At 34.5% G+C, this 21,014-nt stretch overlaps 1 protein-coding gene across 1 annotated transcript in view; it reads left to right on the top strand.

Annotated features, from left to right (window-relative positions):
- TRHDE (thyrotropin releasing hormone degrading enzyme) overlaps positions 1 to 21,014 on the top strand; it is a 394,881-nt gene that overhangs the window by 314,677 nt on the left and 59,190 nt on the right. The window contains exons 11-12 of the mRNA XM_068560705.1: positions 5,981 to 6,114; positions 6,223 to 6,278. Coding sequence (XP_068416806.1) covers positions 5,981 to 6,114; positions 6,223 to 6,278 — 190 coding nt within the window. The remainder of the gene's footprint in view (positions 1 to 5,980; positions 6,115 to 6,222; positions 6,279 to 21,014) is intronic.

Genomic DNA, 21,014 nt, shown 5'->3' on the forward strand with positions numbered 1-21,014 from the left:
ACATGTCACAAAAAAAGAAGACCACAGGCTAATATCACTGATGAACATAGGTGCAAAAATTCTCAACAAAATACTAGCAAACAGAATCCAACAGCACATTAAAAGAATCATACACCATGATCAAGTGGGGTTTATCCCAGGAATGCAAAGATTCTTCAGTGTATGCAATCAGCCAATGTGATAACACCATAGTAACAAATCGAAGGAGAAAAACCATATGATCATCTCAATAGATGCAGAAAAAGCTTTCGACAAAATTCAACACCCATTTATGATATAACCCTCCAGAAAGTAGGCATAGAGGGAACTTACCTCAACATAATAAAGGCTATATATGACAAACCCACAGCCAACATCGTTCTCAATGGTGAAAAACTGAAACGATTTCCACTAAGATCAGGAACAAGACAAGGTTGCCCACTCTCACCACTATTATTCAACATAGCTTTGGAAGTTTTAGCCACAGCAATCAGAAACAAAAAAGAAATAAAAAGAATCCAAATCGAAAAGAAGTAAAGCTGTCACTGTTTGCAGATGACATGATACTATACATAGAGAATCCTAAAGATGGTATCAGAAAACTACTAGAGCTAATCAATGAATTTGGTAAAGTAGCAGGATACAAAACTAATGCACAGAAATCTCTTGCATTCCTATACAGTAATGATGAAAAATCTGAAAGAGAAATTAAGGAAATATCCGATTTACCCTTTCAAGAAAAAGAATAAAATACCTAGGAGTAAACCCACCCAAGGAGACAAAAGACCTGTATGCAGAAAACTATAAGACACTGATGAAAGAAATTAAAGATGATACAAACAGATGGAGAGATATACCATGTTCTTGGATTGGAAGAGTCAACATTGTGAAAATGACTATACTACCCAAAGCAATTTACAGATTCAGTGCAATCCCTATCAAACTACCAATGGCATTTTTCAGAACTAGAACAAAAAATTTCACAATTTGTATGGAAACACAAAAGACCCCCAATAACCAAAGCAATCTTTAGAAAGAAAAACGGAGCTAGAGGAACCAGGCTTCTAGACTTCAGACTACACTAAAATGCTACAGCAATCAAGACCATATGGTACTGGCACAAAAACAGAAATATAGATCAATGGAACATGACAGAAAGCCCAGAGATAAACCCATGCACATATGGTCACTTTATCTTTGATAAAGGAGGCAAGAATATACAATGGAGAAAAGACAGCCTGTTCAATAAGTGGTGCTGGAAAAACTGGACAGCTACATGTAAAAGAATGAAATTAGAACACTTCCTAACACCATACACAAAAATAAATTCAAAATGGATTAAAGATCTAAATGTAAGGCCAGACGCTATAAAACCCTTAGATGAAAACATAGGCAGAACACTCTATGACATAAGTCACAGCAAGACCCTTTTTGACCCACCTCCTGTAGAAATGGAAATAAAAATAAAAATAAACAAATGGGACCTAATGAAACTTGAAAGCTTTTGCACAGCAAAGGAAACCATGAACAAGATGAAAAGACAACCCTCAGAATGGGAGAGAATATTTGCAAATGAAGCAACTGACAAAGGATTAATCTCCAAAATGTACAAGCAGCTCATGCAGCTCAATATCAAAAAAGCAAACAACCCAGTCCAAAAATGGGCAGAAGATCTATAGACATGTCTCCAAAGAAGATATACAGATTGCCAACAAACACATGAAAAGATGCCCAACATCACAAATCACTAGAGAAATGTAAATCTAAACTGCAATGAAGTATCACCTCACACCAGTCAGAATGGCCGTCATCAAAAAATCTACAAAGAATAAATGCTGGAGAGGGTGTGACGAAAAGGGAACCCTCTTGCACTGTTGGTGGGAATGTAAATTGATACAGCCACTATGGAGAACAGTATGGAGGTTCCTTAAAAAATTAAAAATAGAAGTACCATATGACCCAGCAATCCCACTACTGGGCATATACCCAGAGAAAACCATAATTCAAAAACAGTCATGTACCACAATGTTCATTGCAGCACTATTTACAATAGCCAGGACATGGAAGCAACCTAAGTGTCCATTGACAGAGCAATGGATAAAGAAGATGTGGCACATATATACAATGGAATATTACTCAGCCATAAAAAGAAACGTAATTGAGTTATTTGTAGTGAAGTGGATGGACCTAGAGTCTGTCATACATAGTGATGTAAGTCAGAATGAGAAAAATAATACCGTATGCTAACACATATATATGGAATCTAAAGAAAAAATGGTTCTGAAGAATTTAGGGGCAGGACAGGGATAAATAAGCAGATGTAGAGAATGGACTTGAGGACACGGGGAGGGGGAAGGGTAAGCTGGGACGAAGTGAGAGAGTGGCATGGACATATATACACTACCAAATGTAAAATAGATAGCTAATGGGAAGCAGCCGCATAGCACTGGGAGATCAGCTCGGTGCTTTGTGACCACCTAGAGGGGTGGGATAGGGAGGGTGAGAGGGAGACGCCCCAGGGAGGAGATTTGGGGATATATGTATACGTATAGCTGATTTACTTTGTTATACAGCAGAAACTAACACACCTTTGTAAAGTAAATATATTGCAATAAAGATGTTAAAAAAAATGTTAGGAAAGAAAAGACTTAAAATAAAAGGGAAATTGATGCTGCAAATTCGAAGTAAACATTAAAAACGGCATAATGGTATAACGCTTTCCTTAAATATTGGCTCATATGAAAGTTACAAGCCGTTAAAGAGAGCATTCTTTTTAGTCCCCTCTTTACAAATGAGAAAATTAAGGCTTGAGAAATAACTTGCCAGAAGTGTCTTAGGAGCTTGATTTTCTTTTCTAAGTTTATTTACAACACACACACACACACACACACACACACACACACAAGATTTTAATACTTTGGTAGGTTACTTTGCAGATCTGTCAGTTTTGACACTTTGCCACTGGATACACAGGAATCGTTCTCTATAATCTCTACAGAGCATTATCTAATTTGATTCTCCCAAGAGTCCAGTGAGAAAACTAGTATGTGTTATTATACCTGAATTTGTTTCACACTGTTACCCTTGTTACCCTGGTTCACTTTTTTATTTGTTTTAAATTCTGATTGTTCTGCAACCAGCCAACATTGAGTAGAAAGATCTGATATCCTTTCTCTTTTTATTCCAAAAGGAAGGATAAAATATAAAGATATAAAATACTATAAAATGACAACTACTTTGTGCCTTAATATAATCTAAGTCTTGTGCCATTTTAGATATATTCTAAATATAAATTTTAATTGTTATTACGAACACTTGAAATATAACTTCCATACTTTTTATTATGGTACTCATCACATACTGTACCTCATTAGGCTATTGAAAAAGATCTCTTTAAAATTCATTGCTTGCCGTTAGTTAATTTGAAGAACATTTTAGAGATATAATTAAGTAGAAAGAAAAAGGTATTTAAAAATCTATTAGAAAACCTTTCAGGGAATCATTTCTCCAAAGATTTCATTTATAACAAAGGTGTAAAAATATTCATGAACAGTAATAACCTTCAGGTTTTAGTTATTAATTTAATAATAGAATACTGAAAAACAATAGATGCCTGCCTTTTTCTTCTCAGACTACACAGATGGTATAGGGATTGTTTTCCTATTTTAGTTGGTCTCTATTCTACCTATACATTGTTGAATTCAAAAGTTCAAAAAACTAGAACCAAGTGCATCACATGAAGTTAAGTTATGCCATCTATCTAAAATGTCAGGAGGAAGTAACTTTAAAAAACAGATTTAATATCATAGAAATCGATGCCCATTTCAAAATTGTAAAATGTTTAATCATGTGTTCATATATTAAACCCAATCCTTTAATATTGTAATTTCTTTAAATAATAATCACTTCTTAGATGAAAATGATTAAACTTGTTCTTAACCTATGTGAATTCAATAACAATTTAAATATGTTTTGCTATAAAAATCTTATTCCTGAAGACAGAGTTAGGGTTGCTCAAGAGAAACAATATCCTCAATATTTCAATCAATTTTTCTTCAGTGAATTCAGACATGATTAACTAAAATCTCTCTTTATGAGGAGTTGTTTTTTAAATGCCATTTTTTAGATTATTGTTTTTTATTTTTACATCTGTAAAATTGGGTGACATTCATTCTAAAGCTTCTCAGAAATTGTGTGGATAAACACATTAAATTTTTTAAAAACCTGCAGATATAAAGTATCAGAAACTTGGGAAGCTATAAATATTTTAGAGCAATATCTGACAGATTTATTTTCCTAAGTACCACAGATTAAGCTGGGTAAAATTTCAAACTAAAAAAACTATCCCTTTCTGCCATTGAATCATAGAATTAGAAAGGGCCTTAAATGCCATTACTTGGCCTTTAGGTTATAAGTTCTACTGAGGACAAAAGACGATCAGTGGCGTTTAAGTTCAAACATTTATATATAGGAAAATTTTACAAGAAGTTTTCGTACTCCTTTTATAATTCTTGTTTCCCAAGTTATTTCCCCCTTTTTCAAATTAATATAAGAATATGAAAATGTATACAGTATCATATACAATAAAAATGTTATACCATCTTGTATCAACAGAGTATGCGTGGTAAAAAGGGCACGGAAGTCAGGATACCTGAGGTGCACCATCTCAGACAATTCAATTAACCTGTCTGAGCCTCATTTCTTTATCTGTTCTAACACATACTGTTAATAAAGGTGTCAAGAAGTTGAAGTGCTCTTTGAAACATTAAAGATTAGATTTTTATGTTTAGTATACATTTATGTTTAAGTATTTTTTACTGTATTTCTGAAAGTTGATAATATGTAACATGCGTTGGTTACATTAGCCCACCCCATTCTAGACGTGAACAATTAATGATCTTTAACATTCATTCATTATTTTTTGTGGTATAACCTCTTCTTGTATGGTTTTTACTTAAGAGAAAGTACTCTGTAAATTCAGCGCTTAAGAAAAGTAAAAATAAAATTTGTTTTGTTGTCTGATGTGTAAAAACCTGGATAATAGAGTGAGAATTAGAGGTTGTGCCTCTTACTCAGAACTGACATGAATGGTTTCCATGATGCATTTTGTGGTTTTGAGTCACTGTGGAAATTAGATAGATGTGTGTGTGTGTATGTGTGTGTGTGTGTGTGTGTGTGTGTGTATAAAATATGAATTTTAAGTAAACTTCATACATTATGCAACTTCTATGGACCATGAGTCCTGAGGGCAGCAGCAACAAAATAATTAGAATTGTAAACTATGGTTCTGGGAAGTCAATAAAGGCTGCCAGTAAAAGTGAATGAGTTCTCTATCTGTATCATATTTGAAGGGGTTAAATATGTAAGTTATAAGATTGCTTTTACTGGCTTCCTTTAATTGAATTAACCAGTGAATATAATCAAGTTACCATTTGCCAAAATGATTCCAATAAGCAGAATTTATTATCTTTGTTCTAATTATATGTAGAAATATTAGAGTCTTAAATAAATGAGGTTCCTTTTTCCAACATTATTGATGATGCTGTAAAGTCTGTTATTTATTAGCACATCCAAGAAAGCACAAGGAAAAGGGTAAGAAATAACAGTGACTTTCAAATAAATGAGCCCTATTATTTGAATTGCTGAATAAAATAAGTAGAATGTGCACCTGAAGCCTTTTCCACAGATACATATACAATGTAACTGGCAGCCACATGAATACAGTAGTAGATTTCTTGGTTACATTTATCTTGAGAAAGAAAATTATATATACATAACAGGGTTTTATCAAGAGTAATAATGAGTAAGCTACTAAAGGTTTTCTAGCAAATTCTAGCTATAGTGATTAATTGACTAAAGAGTAGATTTCAATTAGGTATTTAGGATGGTGTCCTCTTTTAATTCTTGGTACTGTGATATCTGGTATTAAGAAAACATACTTCATTCTATTTTAACACTTAAAATTGCAAATCTCTCTTACCCCCTAAAATGCTGTTTTCAGAACACCACAGAATAACTTCTTTGGACAAAGGAAGCTGGTTACTGGGGAACATCAATCAAACTGGCTATTTTAGAGTCAACTATGATTTAAGGAATTGGAGATTATTAATTGATCAATTAATCAGGAACCATGAGGTAAACTGGATTTACTCATCAAAGATCTGTTTTGACATATGAACATCTGCCATTTTAATCCTAAGTGATTCCATTTTTTTTTTTTTTTTTTTTTGGTTGACCTCATAGGTTCTCTCTGTCAGTAACCGAGCAGGTTTGATCGACGATGCCTTCAGCCTAGCCAGGTATGTTTTCCTGTGGCTCTCCACAATAAAACTAATGCCCTTAAGACTTCCTCTATTAAGCTAAATAGTGTATATGTTTTGAATAAGAAATCTTTTAAAAATAATTTCTGTCTCACACCCTTTTTGTTTGGATATGAATTATAATCAGTGTCCCAAACTCTTGGTCAATAGTAGCCATGGGGTATTTCTGAGTCAGGAGAAGCTTGATCAATTTTCGCCACAAGTTCAATTAAACACTCAAGATTAATACTCTCTTTACAATTTCATTAATGAACTCTACAACATGACCATTGTGCCGTATTTAATTTTTGATGTAAAGTACCTTGAAGCATCAGCATTTTTTTTTCATGACATATACTAGTATATCTTTTTTTAAATGTATTTTTGAATGTGATTCATTATGAAAATCTTGCACTGCAAGACAGAAATAAATATTCTACTGGGTAAAGCTGTTCTGGACAAAATATATATCAATCTTGTAGCAGAAGTTATAGTACTAGTTATAGTAATATTTGTGTTATTTTCATAGTTAGATTTATAATGTTAAAAATCAGTTATTCTTTTGAATAGTCATTAAATAGCTATTCCTTTGAAGTAATGTTGATCGTAAACCCAAGCTATTTTACTCAATTTTGAGGCTAAATAGTAAAATAACTCAGTCCTTTTAATATTTTGTATTGTTCACATCAAGTATAGTTTTAATTTTAATAATCTGATATTATGGGACAAAAATTTAGAAATGATAGAGGTGGAGGAAAGCCTGACAAGATAGTCATATGTGGAGATAAAGATTAAGTAAGATATGAAGACTTTGAAGAAAGCATTAGATATAACCTGAAGATTATTTTGACATAGAAGTTTAGAGACTTCAGAAAGCCAGTAAGAGAGTGTACTTAATGTAACATTGCCCTGAGAGAGAAGCAAGCAAAAGACAGCTATGTTAAGAGTTCCACAAGGAAAGGTTAGGGAACTAGAAGAGAACTAATATTACCAGTTAATTAAACATATAAATTTCCAGGCACTGTTCTGTTTTACATATAGTAATTTGTATAATTTTCACAACAACCTTATGAGATAAGCAGATCTGTATTATTATTATTATTCCCATTATATAGATAAGGAGACTGAGGGTCAGAGAAGTCAAGTAACTTACCTAAAGTCACATAGCTAGTAATTGACAAGGCCAGGGCTTCATATATATGCAGTAATAGAAGAGCCAGGTAACAGCGGAAGATTGAGGGGATTTGAAGTGGTAGTTCATATGAATCCTTACGGGTTTGAAATGATGGTGAGAAAGCAAACAAGTAGTGATATCCTAAGGAGAGAGGGCAGATGGAAAGATGGAAATTGAAAGGATCTTTGACTCATCTGCATTAAATGATAGAAGCTATTTTTTAATGAAATATTTTAATTTTAGTAGATGATTTTTTTTCCCAAAATTAAATTCCTTGTTGTCTAAGACAGAACATTGCTTTCAATAACAATTTTGGAAGCCTTAAACATTTGAAGTAAACAATTTCATTATCATTTATACAAATTTACCAGGGGAATGTGCAAATCTCCTTGAATATATATTGAAATTTGTTCTATTGATCATGAGATAATTTTCCTATTAGCATGGAAGTAAATAAACACAAAATTAGATTTATTCTGCATTTACTTGGAAACACCCTGCAGTCACTTGGAGTTAAGGGTTATTCACATTTCAGCATATTCTAGTAAATGTTTCAAAGTTTTGCTACCAACCTATATCAGTCTTCTTTCAGTTTCCTGAACACACCATGCTCCTTTTGGCTTCTTTATAGATAACAAACAGAAGAGTAGCAAATATTTATCAATATGTATGTTCCAGGTACTGTAATGAGGCTTTTTTTTTTTTTTTTAATTTTTATTTATTTTTTAAAAGTATTTATTTATTTATTTATGGCTGTGTTGGGTGGGTCTTCGTTTCTGTGCGAGGGCTTTCTCTAGTTGTGGCAAGTGGGGGCCACTCTTCATCGCAGTGCGCGGGCCTCTCACTATCGCGGCCTCTCTTGTTGCGGAGCACAGGCTCCAGACGCGCAGGCTCAGTAATTGTGGCTCACGGGCCTACTTGCTCGCGGCATGTGGGATCTTCCCAGACCAGGGCTCGAACCCGTGTCCCCTGCATTGGCAGGCAGATTCTCAACCACTGCGCCACCAGGGAAGCCCTGTACTGAGGCTTTTATGAATGATTTTGTTCAGTCTTCTCAGTAAATCCATGGAGTGGGTGTGGTTACTGCAGCCATGTTATAGCTGAGTCGTGGAGGTTGAGAGGGGTTAAGTCTCTTAGCTAAGGGTGCACAGGTTTTAAGTGCGGGGTGGAGGGGTGACATTCAACTGCAGATAGTAGCACAGCAGCGCTTATGACCTCAGGTCAGGGTTACTGCCCATTATATGAAATTCCTTTCCAGTCCCCTTGTCTGTTGGGAATATTGCTATTCACTTAAAAATAAAATTTCACTTGCACAACCTTACCTGAAACCTATCTGTCCTCCCCAGAAAGAATAAGGTGACATCCTGTGGATCTGTACTTTAGCAGTTGTCACCTTGTAGTTCAACTACTTTTCCGGGTCCCTGTGATTTTTGGGTGATCTTGAGGGTAGGGCTTTGTCTCATCCTTGTATTACTACTGCCTAACTTAATCTTTGCTACAGGATTATACCAATATATATTTGTTGAATGAATTGCTAATTAACTATTAATTATTCAAACTATAAACTTTCAGGCCCACTATCTTTTTGTGCAATTAAGTACACATATTCTAGGTATTTTTTTATGGTTGTTTTTTAAATATATAAAAAACCACATGAATGCATTCTAGTTGTAGTGATTACAACAAGAGACAAGAGATAACAAGAGATAACAATGTGAAAATTTTCTTTTACTCCTTCCATGACATCCTATAGCTCTTACTCTCCCTCTTCACAGGTAAAATTAATATTTGATGTATATAAATCCAGCCATTTTTAAACATTTCCGTACAGTTTAATTTTTTTTACGTGAACAGAAATACATTCTGTTTTCTACTCATTTATAAAAGTAAATCTGAGGAGCTTTATTCCATTGTTGCTAAATTTTCATTATTATAATCAAGACTGCACTGAGGGTTCTTGAACAGTCTTTTGTCATACATATACGTATTTTTATAGGATTGATTCCTGAAAGAGGAATTTTTGGTTTAAAGAGTATAAAATTTTTGATAAATACTACGAATTGTATTCCAAAGGGTTTCCCAGTAGCACCCTCCATCAACCACATACGAGAGGGCCCAAAGCCCCCAAATCCTTCATGATAATAAAGAGTATATACATCTTTTACATTTTTGACAGTATGGCAGCAAAAATATTTTTTCTGAAGCTGTTACAGAACTAGTTGAATTAACTTGTGCATCTTTTCATATACATCTGCCATGTGTATTTTGTTTTCTTCTGTGAATTGTTACCTGGTTAAAGGAAAAACAAAAGCCTAATAGAAGATGGGTGAGGTATTTTTCCTACCCTTTTCCTATATATTTTGGATTTTTTTGGATTTTACTCCTTTTTGTAGAAAACAATTTTACTGTATTTTCTCTCAACACTGTCTTTTTTTTTTTTTTTACTTTGTGGTATATTTCATCATCTCAAAGGCTTTTAATTTATATGTTAAATCATTCCTTTCGTAGATTTCTGTTTCTTTGGTTCTGACTTCCATAGAAGACCTTCTCTATATGAACATTTTGAAAATATTTCATTTTTTATTTGAAAGCTATTTTGTTTTTACATCTATCTCTTCACCCTTCCTTCTCTACTTAGTTTTTATGTATAGAATGGAAGAGTGGTCTAATTTTCCTTAACATTAATATAGTTATAACCAATTATTTAATCCTATTTGTTTAAAGGACTTTCTTATTCATAGATTTGAAATGATATCTTCATCTTAATGCAAATGCTTATATTTTAGGGAATTGATTCAATTCTGTTTAACTGGTCTCTGTTCTTTTTGGCACTAGTACCATGTTGCTCGGATTAGCTTTACAGTATGTTGTAGTTGACAACATTTTCTCTTGTTCTTGTTCAAAATCTTACGTGTTTTCTCTTAAGTATAGATTTTAAAATCAGTTTGACAAAGCCCATTAAAAATCCTGCTGCAGTTTTGACTGAATATGCATTGATTGGATTTATAAGTTAATTTTTAAAGAATTAACATCTTTTCAAAGGTGAGCTTTCCAATATCAAAACATGTTGTTTCTCCCCATTTTTTTAGGTCCCTAAGTCAAGCTCTATAGCCTTATTTACATTGGTTCTGGAAATGTCATATTATTTCCTCATTTTTTATGGTATATGCTTCTATAGGAAATGGTACTGCTTCTGCACTTAGATGTTCTAATTTTCATTATTTGTGTGTAAGGAATTAATCAATTGCCTCACAAATATCATTGTGTTATGATTTGAACTTTGAAATTAGTGACTAAATGCCTAGATGTTTTTTGTTGGGTGTTCATGTTTGTTGTTGGTTTTTGTTTTGGTGAAGCATTGCTAGATTGAGAGATATAAAAATGAATAAGATGCATTTCTTGTTTTCAATGAATTCATGGTCTAGCAGGGACAATACACTGTAGACAATTAACTATATTCAGTATGTTAATACAATGAATAAAATATTATGCAAATGTTGTAATATAAAGAATTAATGTGGTCTAGAAAGATTATGGAGGACATCATATAGGAAATACCATCAGAAAAATGAAAGTTTGCTATGGAAATCTACTAAAGTTTTAAAAGTAATGAAATGACAGAAGGAAAAAGTGTAAACTAGAGGATGGATTTAGGGCAAGAGAACTGTTACCACAGTGATGCTCATGCAACAAATTGATTAAAACATAGATTTGAGAAGGAGTGGAATTGGCAGCTAGATAATGTAAGAACTCTTATTGAAGTTATTTATTAGCTTAATATGTAGTAGAAACTGGAAATTTGGAAGATTCGCTTTAGGAAGTGTAATATCCACTGGATTTGGATATTTAAATTCATTAACATGCTCTGAGTATGATTTTAAAAAGCTATAAAAGTGTGTAGAACTGGATTGTGGACCTATGTGGTATTTTGTTTGAAAATCGTCAAAACACATGAAAATTGTTTGGAACATTTGTTCATATCTGGAAGAGTTCCAGAGATAAATCATCATCATCATCATCATCATTATCATCATCATCACCACCCTTGCCCTGGGCAGTTACTGCATTGACTTATTTATTTAGTCACCAGCTTCCTGGAAAATTCAATTATGTATTGTAGAACACATGCCAGATTCTTGCATTATTGTCATAACATATATTTTTAGCCTGCAGAGCATACTTTAAAAATTCTGTTATAGGCTATTCCATTAAGGACCCAATCACCTAAAAAAGCCTAACTAGGGCAGAATCTTACAACTTAGTTTGCAAATTTTGTTAAGAAATAAGATAGCAGTTATATCTTTTAAAGTATTAGTGTTTTATTAACAATAAGCACAAGAACCTGTACTTGGAGATTATGAATGTCACACTTAGAAGTGCGCTAAGTACTGGTGAGCTGTCATCAGTGGTAGTTAATACATTTTTTTTTTTTTTTTTTTTTTTTTTATTTATTGGCCGCGTTGGGTCTTGGCTGCTGCGCGCGGGCTTTTCTCTAGTTGGCACGAGCGGGGGCTACTCTTCGTTGTGGTGCGCGGGCTTCTTACTGCAGTGGCTTCTCTTGTTGCGGAGCACGGGATCCAGGCGCGCGGGCCCAGCAGTTGTGGCACATTGGCTTAGTTGCTCCGTGGCATGTGGGATCTTCCCGGACCAGGGCTCGAACCGGTGTCCCCTGCATTGGCAGGTGGGTTCTTAACCACTGTGCCACCAGGGAAGTCCGCGTTAATACATTTTTGAAGACTGTATAAGTTAAAAAATTAATAAATACATTTTTATCAACTTGTTTCTGAGTTTATAAATCTGCGATATATTAGGAGAACTGGAAATTCAGTATGTGAGCCAGTGAAAATATAACGGCTCATGAAGAAGCAGACTATGAGAATACCCCAAACCTACCCTCACGCATTGTTTTTGTTTCTGGGCTTTAGTTTCAGGACTGGTAGCAGCATTGTTAAAACTGCCTTAACAGTGTTTGCAAACTGATTGGTACTAATCTGCTCCTTGTGAGACTTCCTCTATCATAGTTTTTATTAGAAGTTCTGTGTCTTCTGGATGGCTCTCCTGTACGTTGTTTAAAGTTTCCCCTGCCAAACGTGTTCATTACTTCTTTGCTCATTGCAGAAAATAGGAGCATTATGTACCTAAAAAACGACTTCATCTTGAACTGGGCTAGAGGAAGAGTAGCTTTTCCTATGTTGATGGCTGGACCTTTAGATTGTAATGTGTTGACCTTTTGTAGGGGACATTGAGAAGGAATGACTTAGAAATGTTTTATGAGAAATACCTTGGCAGACTGGACATTTTGTCCTGATTTCCCCACTCGGTTATGAAAATAACAGGACTGCTTCACTTCACCTGAACATGGCTATGCAAAACCTGATTAAGAATCCTGGATCCCTCTGACATTGTCTACTGCTTTATAAATTCTGATTTCAAAAAGGATATTTAGTTTCAGAATTCTTTCCTCAATTCCTGCCTTTTTCTTTTTTGAAAGTGCTATATAATCTCAGTATAAACATTTTTCTTCCTTAGCTGTGTTTTATAATGGAATCATAAGAGTTATTAATAATAGAATACTGGGAATACTGATTAAAATGGATTTTATATTGTACTCACTGGGCAGGGAGAGAAGGATTCTTTAGCTGTTTATATTAGAATCATTTGGGAGAAGTAACCATGTGTAGATTATGTTCTTATTTATCTTTTGTTAAGGCACTAGAATGTGTGTGCAAAAGGATTACAATTAAATACTTATGAAATCCTGAAAGTGATAAAATTGTTTATTGCAAAATAAGATTTATTGTTAGCTATATGCTTCCAATCTTCTGCCATTGACCAAAGGCTATTTAAAATTAGCTTGTAGTTATGCTTTTGGACTTTCTGGCCAGGGCAGATCTTTCCATGCTCTGAATAGTGACTCATAATGAGTTCATTCAGGAGCTTTGTGGCCATCCCTAAGAGATCACAATATTTCTCACATCTGAGAGGCTGGGGATTTAATTATTTGTCTTTATCAGCTAACGTTCCTCTTGAGATATACAAAAAAAGTCACCTTGAAGCCCTCTCATTTTATACCTTTCTGCGTGCAATTACTTAAAAATTCATATCCAAAAGGCCTCCAAATTGGTCTTAGTTTACGTAACACTTTGTCACAGTAAATGTTAAAAATAGTTTGAAAGCATTTTCAGGACATTTACTATAATGAGCTGGGAGTCTTCAGCTTTCTTTCTGTGATTACCCAGTAAAAGGCTGGAATAGATTCCTGAATTTTCAAGCCACTCTGTTCCTACAGGGGTACGCTGGTTTGCTCAAGGTTAGAGAGTGAGGTAACATGTTCCTTTGAGCTATCTTTAGAAACCTTTTGAGGGTGGAGTCACAGATGTTGTCCTTGAGATAAGGATTTAGGGGGAGCTACCATACATTCCAGGTACTTCTGAGAAGCTCAAACCTCCTGGGGCATAAGGGCAGGCCTGTGGCTCTTGAGGACGACAAACTTTCTTAGAGGCATTTCAATTGTACTGCATTAAATCAAAAGCAAATTTGTAAACTTCCAGTGCAAAATTTGTGTTTCAGCTCTGTAGGTGAAAATGTTTTAATATTAATGTCTAATGTCTGAGAGTGCTGAGTAGAAAGTAGAAGAGAGATATTTCGACATCCTTCTGTAGGTTTGATCCATTTTCATAAGAAACAGCCTGCACTCTTGAGTTACAAAAGTATGGGTGATGTTTGTAGCTTACATGGATTTGCATAAGCCATTCTTTTTAAAGAATAAATAGTCTAAATTTCCAAATGCAAGTAAAAATTTGTTTGAATAAGTGTATATATGCTCCTTAGTGTCTCACAAATTTAAAAAATTAGAATTCACATTGTAGTTAGTACTGTCTGGTCACATTTGACACAAAGTTATGATTCTTTTGATTTTATAATTGCTTTGAAACCTAAGCCTGAGATTTCATAAGAATTTCTCTAGGATATCTCTAAGCTTCCCAATAATTTGAAATACCTGTTCACACATAATTTAAATTATTTAGGTAAAGCTTCCTCCAAAATGGTCATTTATACCATCAACTTTACTTGAATAGATATTTGTAATATGTGCTTTTAGCATAAAGACCTAAATATTCCTCTGATGTTAGATTCTTGGACTGTGATAGTATTATCTTAGTGTTTTTCCTTCCATGAATTTGAGTTATCTCTTCTCCTGCTTGCTGGGAATCTTTTGCATATTCAGGTGCAGTGCTTCTTTGAGTATGAGCTGAGAGACCACCTGCATCAGGACCACCGCACCTGAGACGTTTTATTAAAAATTGCATATTCCCACCACTACCTAGAAATCTGCATTCTATGAAGCACCTCATGTGATTCTGACACCCACAGCAATATGAAAACCACTGCTTTTGAGGCCCAGAAGGTATTTATGGCATCAATTTAGATAGGCAGGTGCTCCTGTGGAGTTAAAAGGCCTTAGAGCTGTATCCTTAATAGCAGTGAGGGTGGCTTTTGGATCCTAGTGTCATGAGCTGATCATTCAACAATCAGGACATCAGGGATTCAGTTTAAACTATTCAAAAACACTTTTTTATTCTTGTTATTAAATATGTTACCGTTTCGGATATGCCATCTGATAGCTGTGAACAAAACTCAAAATCTGGGTGTCTTAGAAATTTTCCCAAGCATGGAAATCTCCTGGAGGGTTCTCATATAATTAGGAGACACCTTTATGTTTATTTTATTTATTTATTTTTAGATTGGAGTAAAATTGCTTTACAATGTTGTGTTAGTTTCTGCTGTACAATGCAGTGAATCAGCTATATGTATACCTATATCCCCTCCCTCTTGGACCTCCCTCCCACCCCCCCATCCCACCCATCTAGGTTGTCACAGAGTACTGTGCTGAGCTCCCAAATGAGCATACTAACACAGGTCAACCATACACACGCATATTGAATTCTGAGGTGTTCAGTAGTTTTCCATGGTGAACAACGTGGCAGAATTTTCTTGCAAGTTAATCTGGCATCTAAACCTGGAGTAATTTGTAAGTCTATTGACAGTGCAAGTAGGCAGGAACAGTTGAGCTACCTGAAGCAAGTGTTAAATGTGAGAAGGAGTCATCTTTAGCTTTTGTAGTTATTCTGTGATAATCTTTGAGTGACTCAGGAACTTAGAAAGATGAGGAAAAGGAAAGGAAAGGAAAGGAAAGGAAAGGAAAGGGAAGGAAAGGAAAGGAAAGGAAAGGAAAGGAAAGGAAAGGAAAGGAAAGGAAAGGAAAGGAAAGGAAAGGAAAGGAAAGGAAAGGAAAGGAAAGGAAAGGAAAGGAAAGGAAAGGAAAAAAAGTAAATAAGTTCTTTCAGCAAGAAATAATTGATAGGAAAGAAGGAAACAAGAGTTTTGTGGTAGACTTAGTCTGTGGAGAAAAGTAAATGAATCCTCTGGCATTTAGTCTGTTAATGTAAAAGCCTAATTTTCAAAGAACTCTCAAAAAACCTCTTTTCATTTTTATTATGATAAATTAAATTATAAAGAAATTTTTAAAATGAGGAACATATGAATATAGGTATTCATGCAGGTTTTATGCTAGAGTAATTACTTTATTGTCTTGTAATGATATTTTCCCACTTTGGAACAGAGATTCTTAGGGGCCTTTCTGATCGCAAGCTTTCTTAACAAACATACTAATCAGCCAGTTATAAGAACTGCTCGTATTTTTCTCCTAGAACTCATAAAATCTATTTTGGGCTTCAATAACTTATTTACCTGAGGTAGCAATGCTATCTGGATAAGGAAACTAGAATAAAGGTAATGGAAAATAAGTGTTTTATGTTAGTTTCTACTTGCCATGAAAATATAGAAGATTTCATTTTTATACTTGAAGAGACAATGATTTGGGAAAGAGCGGAAAGGAAAGGAAATTTAGTTCCAACATTTTGTGCAATGAAGGTGAGTGATTAATTCAAAATAGCACACACTTTTGCTTATATGGCAAATCTTAAAGCCTTGGGAGATGATTTTAAATACATGAGGTTCTCCCTTAATTGCATGCAATTTCAACTAGCCTGTGTGGAATGCTTCAAATGCCCTTATGTGAAATGGAGTACTAGTGAAGAGGCCTTCACTATTTTGGATGTGAGAAAACATCAGATTAGGAAAACTTGACTTGTTGCAACTGTGCCAAAGCCTATTTAATGTTATTTAAAGATATGGGTACAGGCCAACTCAGAGGCCAAGAAGTAGCATGGGCCCTGCGGAATCAGACCACATTTGAATCGCAGATTGACTTCTTCCTTCCTAAAGTGGAATGGCCTGGAGTATAGTGGATTTGAGCCTCAGAAGGGAGGGAGGCAGGGGTTTCCGGTTGCTCAGCTGCTTCAGCTAATTAGGGTGAGGATTAAACAGAAGTTCAGTATCAGCTCTCCAGGTCACCAGGTGGTAGTGCTAACCAAAGGGGAAAAAAGAGAGTTTTCATAAGAAAGAAAATGTTACTCTAGCAGTCCATCTGCGACAAATTCAAGTAAGGCTAATAGGCTCCAAAGAGAATAATGATTGAGTATCAGAGAGTTTTATGTGGATGCTGACTTAAACACACTCTAAATTCGTGGAGGGTTCTTGGGAATGCTGTCAGAAATGCCAAAATAGAAAGGACTCCGGGTGAAAATTACTTGGTTTTGCATTCCCAGTGTGCAAATGCACTGGAAGTTAATTGCATAAGCTGAGGGCAGACCATGGGCTTTATCTAGGCCGTATCGAGGGAAATGTTACTTCCCCTGTTTCAACTGATAGTGAGACTAAAATTATTATAGAAATATAGTTAATATGCAGAGCAATTAAGCCCCTTGCCTCCTAGCTTACCACACTTTTTAATTTCCATCTTTGTAGAGTTTCTCAGGTTTCCTATTTCCATTTTTAAAATGTTACTGCAGTCTGTTGAATTTTGACATTGATAGACTATCAGCTATTTCATAGAGTGTGAAGAGTTGAGAAATCCATATGAAAATTTGTGTTTCAATAAATGCAAAAGTAATACACAGGGTATTTCAATAAATTATATATATAGTGTGAACGTTAATGAGTTTGTTGACAGGTAGCTAGATGATGGATACACAGATTGAAAGGTAGGTGGTTAACAAAGACAGAGCCATAATACTTATTTCATGCTGTGAGGAAATCATTATATTTGGCCTCGGAAAGATTATTTTGTCGTTTGCTTTTCATATGGGAAAAGTCATACAGAATTTTATTTTTTATTTTTTTATTATATTTATTTATTTTATTTATTTATTTTCTGTGTTTTTTTGGCTGTGTCAGGTCTTGGCTGCGGCATGTGGGGTCTTTGTTGAGGTGTACGTGATCTTTCGATGCGGCACAGGCTCTTTGTTGTGGTGCGCAGGCTTCCCTCTAGTTGTGGTGTGTGGATTGTTTCTCTCTCCAGTTGCGTGCTCCAGGGGTGCGTGGCTCTGTAGTTTGCGACATGTGGGCTCTCTTGTTGAGGCACACGAGCTCGGTAGTTGTTCCACGCGGGCTTAGTTGCCCCACGGCATGTGGGATCTTTGTTCCCCGACCAGGGATCGAACCCACGTCCCCTGCATTGGAAGGCATGTTCTTTACCACTGGACCACCAGGGAAGTCCCCAGAATTTTAAAAGTCAAGAATCATAGCCGATGCTTACTTAAAATAAATTCAATTGATTTTCTTAGCGAAAGGAAGATATTGAGATAAAATATGAACATGAATTATATACTAAATAATTATCACATATAACAATAGAAAATTCCAAGTGTTGTTGAAGACATTTTCAAATATTTGTTTACTTCAAAGATATGCCAAATTCAGAGTAAGGTAGAAACATATGTTCTTTATTTGTTAGTCTGTATTTTATCTTTATAGAATGTATAGAAACTAGTAGGAAAAACTTTCAATAGCTATTTACCTGGTTTGTATGTCATCATTCATATCTATTTTTCATTCCAGATAAGTTAATCATTTTCTAAAGCATATATATATGACATTAAAATGAACTGTGTGTTCTCCTTATTCTCAACAGATAAGTGATATGAGAACATCTTTCACAAACAGACAAAATGAAAATAATGAAAAACATGAGAAACAAGTATGTCAAAATAATTTTAGTGGGTTGACCTTTTTTATTTCAATTTCTGATGCTCATTAGTAAGAATAATTCATAAATGGAAAGTTCTGTAATACAAAGTTAGTCAGCAATGTCTTCCAGTTGTATAGTAACAGCTTTGCACATTTGAAGATACATGGGAGTTAAAAATATACATAGGGATGGAAATGGTGACCCCATGTGGCCTATCCACAATGTGACAGTTCATTAATTCAACAAATATTTAGTAAACACCTACTATGTGCCAGGCACTATTATAGACACTAGAGTAAATAGTAGTGAATAAAAGAGCCAAAGTCTCTGCTTATATTACAGTGGATAGGATTATAGTTAGTTTATCAAGCAAGTAAAAATTTGTCAGGTGGTGATACTTTCAGAGTAAATAAATAAAAAGCAAAAAGAATGGGAGAGTTTGGAGAAGGCTAACAGAGAAGGAGTTTATTTTAAATATGCTGGTCAGGGAAGCTCTTGTTTTTCAGTTGATATTTGAGTTGTTATTTATGTTACAAAGGTAAATAAGGGAGCCATCTGGGAGCAGAGCATTCCAGACAGAGGAACAGCACGTGCAAAGGCCCTGAGGTAGAATGTGTGTGGCATGTCCAAGGGAAAGCAAATAGACAGATGTTGCTCTAATGGAGTGAGTAAGGGGTATAGCAAGATGAGATGATTTAGGGAGGTAACAGTGCTGACCATGTAAGGCCTTATAGACTATTGTAAGAATTGGGGGTTTTATTTAGAGTGAGAGGGGAAGCCATTGGGAGGGTTTTGAACAAAAGAGTGCTGTGCTCAGACATGTTCTTATAGGATCACTCTGGCTGTTTTATTGAGAATATACTGTAAGGAAGCCAGGGTGGAAGCAGGGAAAGTAGTTAGGAGAGCAATTAAGACAAACTCTATTTAGAAAGCTGTTGAGAACTATAATATGGCTATTTACCTGGTGAGGAACAAGAGATGCCCCGGGGCACCTTGGTAGCCTCCTGAATGGCAGAGGTTTGCATGCCGGAGATACAGACCCTTACAGATGTTTTCCTGGAAAATAGTTACTCATTAAGCAGTAATAGCAAGAAAAAACAGACATTTATATTTTTTAAACATTTGGGTTACTTCCAGTTTTAGTCTATTATGAATAATGCTGCTATGAATATTTGCATAAACATCTTCATGTGATTATGTTTCCCTTTCTCTTAATAAATACCTAGGAGTGGACTTGCTGGGTTGTCTGGCAAGATTATTAGATACTACTCTATTGTTTTCCAAAGTGGCTGGACCACTTTGCATTCCAACAAGCAATACATGACAGTCTCATTTGCTTTGCATTCTCACCGACACTTAGTATTGCCAGTCTTTTTAACATTAGCCATTATATTGTGTGTCGAATGTATCTTATTATTATTGATTTAATTTGCACTTCTTTAATGATCAAGGATGTTGAGAATCTTTTCATGCACTTATTTGTCATCTCTGTATCTTCTTTTGTGAAATATCTGTTCAAATCTTTTGTCCATTTAAAAAAATTGAGTTGTTTTATTATTGAGGTATAAGAATTCTGTATATTGACCTTATATTCTGCAATCTTGCCAAGTTTGATTATTATTTCTTATAGCTATTTAATAGTTTCCTTTAAATTTAAATTTAAAGGTTTTCTACAAACATTGTAATGTCATCTGGAGATAACTATAGTTTTACTTCTTCCTTTTCAATCTTTATGCATTTTATTTCCCTATCTTAATAATTTTGAAATGCTCTCTAATATTCTTTTTTATGGTTATATATACCATAACTAACTTAAAATATTTATATTATTGGAAATTTAGAATGCTTTCAAACTTTCACTTATGAATAATTCTGACAAATATATTTGTGCATGCAGTTTTATTATTTATTTGCTGTTTACTAAGATGTAGTTTTGGAACTTCAATTTTTGAGTCCATGGTTAAAATCATTGAAACAGATTGTCAAGTTGCTCTTAAATATTGGCAAATTTCTCCCAAGAATAATATGAGAGTATTTTCTAGCATGGCTAATTTTAAAACTGATATTATTAATTTCAATTTTTATATTATTCTATTCTCTAGACCAAAATAAGTTTAAGAAATAATTATTTTTAAAAAAATAATTGCTCTCTCTTTAATTCTGTTTAGAAAATTATAGTGGTTAAAATCATTGACTGCAGAATTAAATATAGATATTAGTCCCAACTCCAACAAAAAATGTAACCTTGAGCAAGTTACTGACTTTTAGCCTTAGTTTCCTCAATTACAAAATGTGGATAAAAGAGTATCCACATCAGAGTTTTATTTTGAATATTAAATGAGATCATGTAATTAAATAAAGAGTTCTATGTAGCTCCAGGTCCAATAAATGCTCCATCAATATTTTCTGTTATTATATGACATTCCATAACAGACTGGGATCTGTCATGACATTCAAGAGACATATGATA

The sequence above is a fragment of the Eschrichtius robustus genome, chromosome 13 (assembly GCF_028021215.1).
Source record: "Eschrichtius robustus isolate mEscRob2 chromosome 13, mEscRob2.pri, whole genome shotgun sequence".
NCBI lineage: Eukaryota > Metazoa > Chordata > Mammalia > Artiodactyla > Eschrichtiidae > Eschrichtius > Eschrichtius robustus.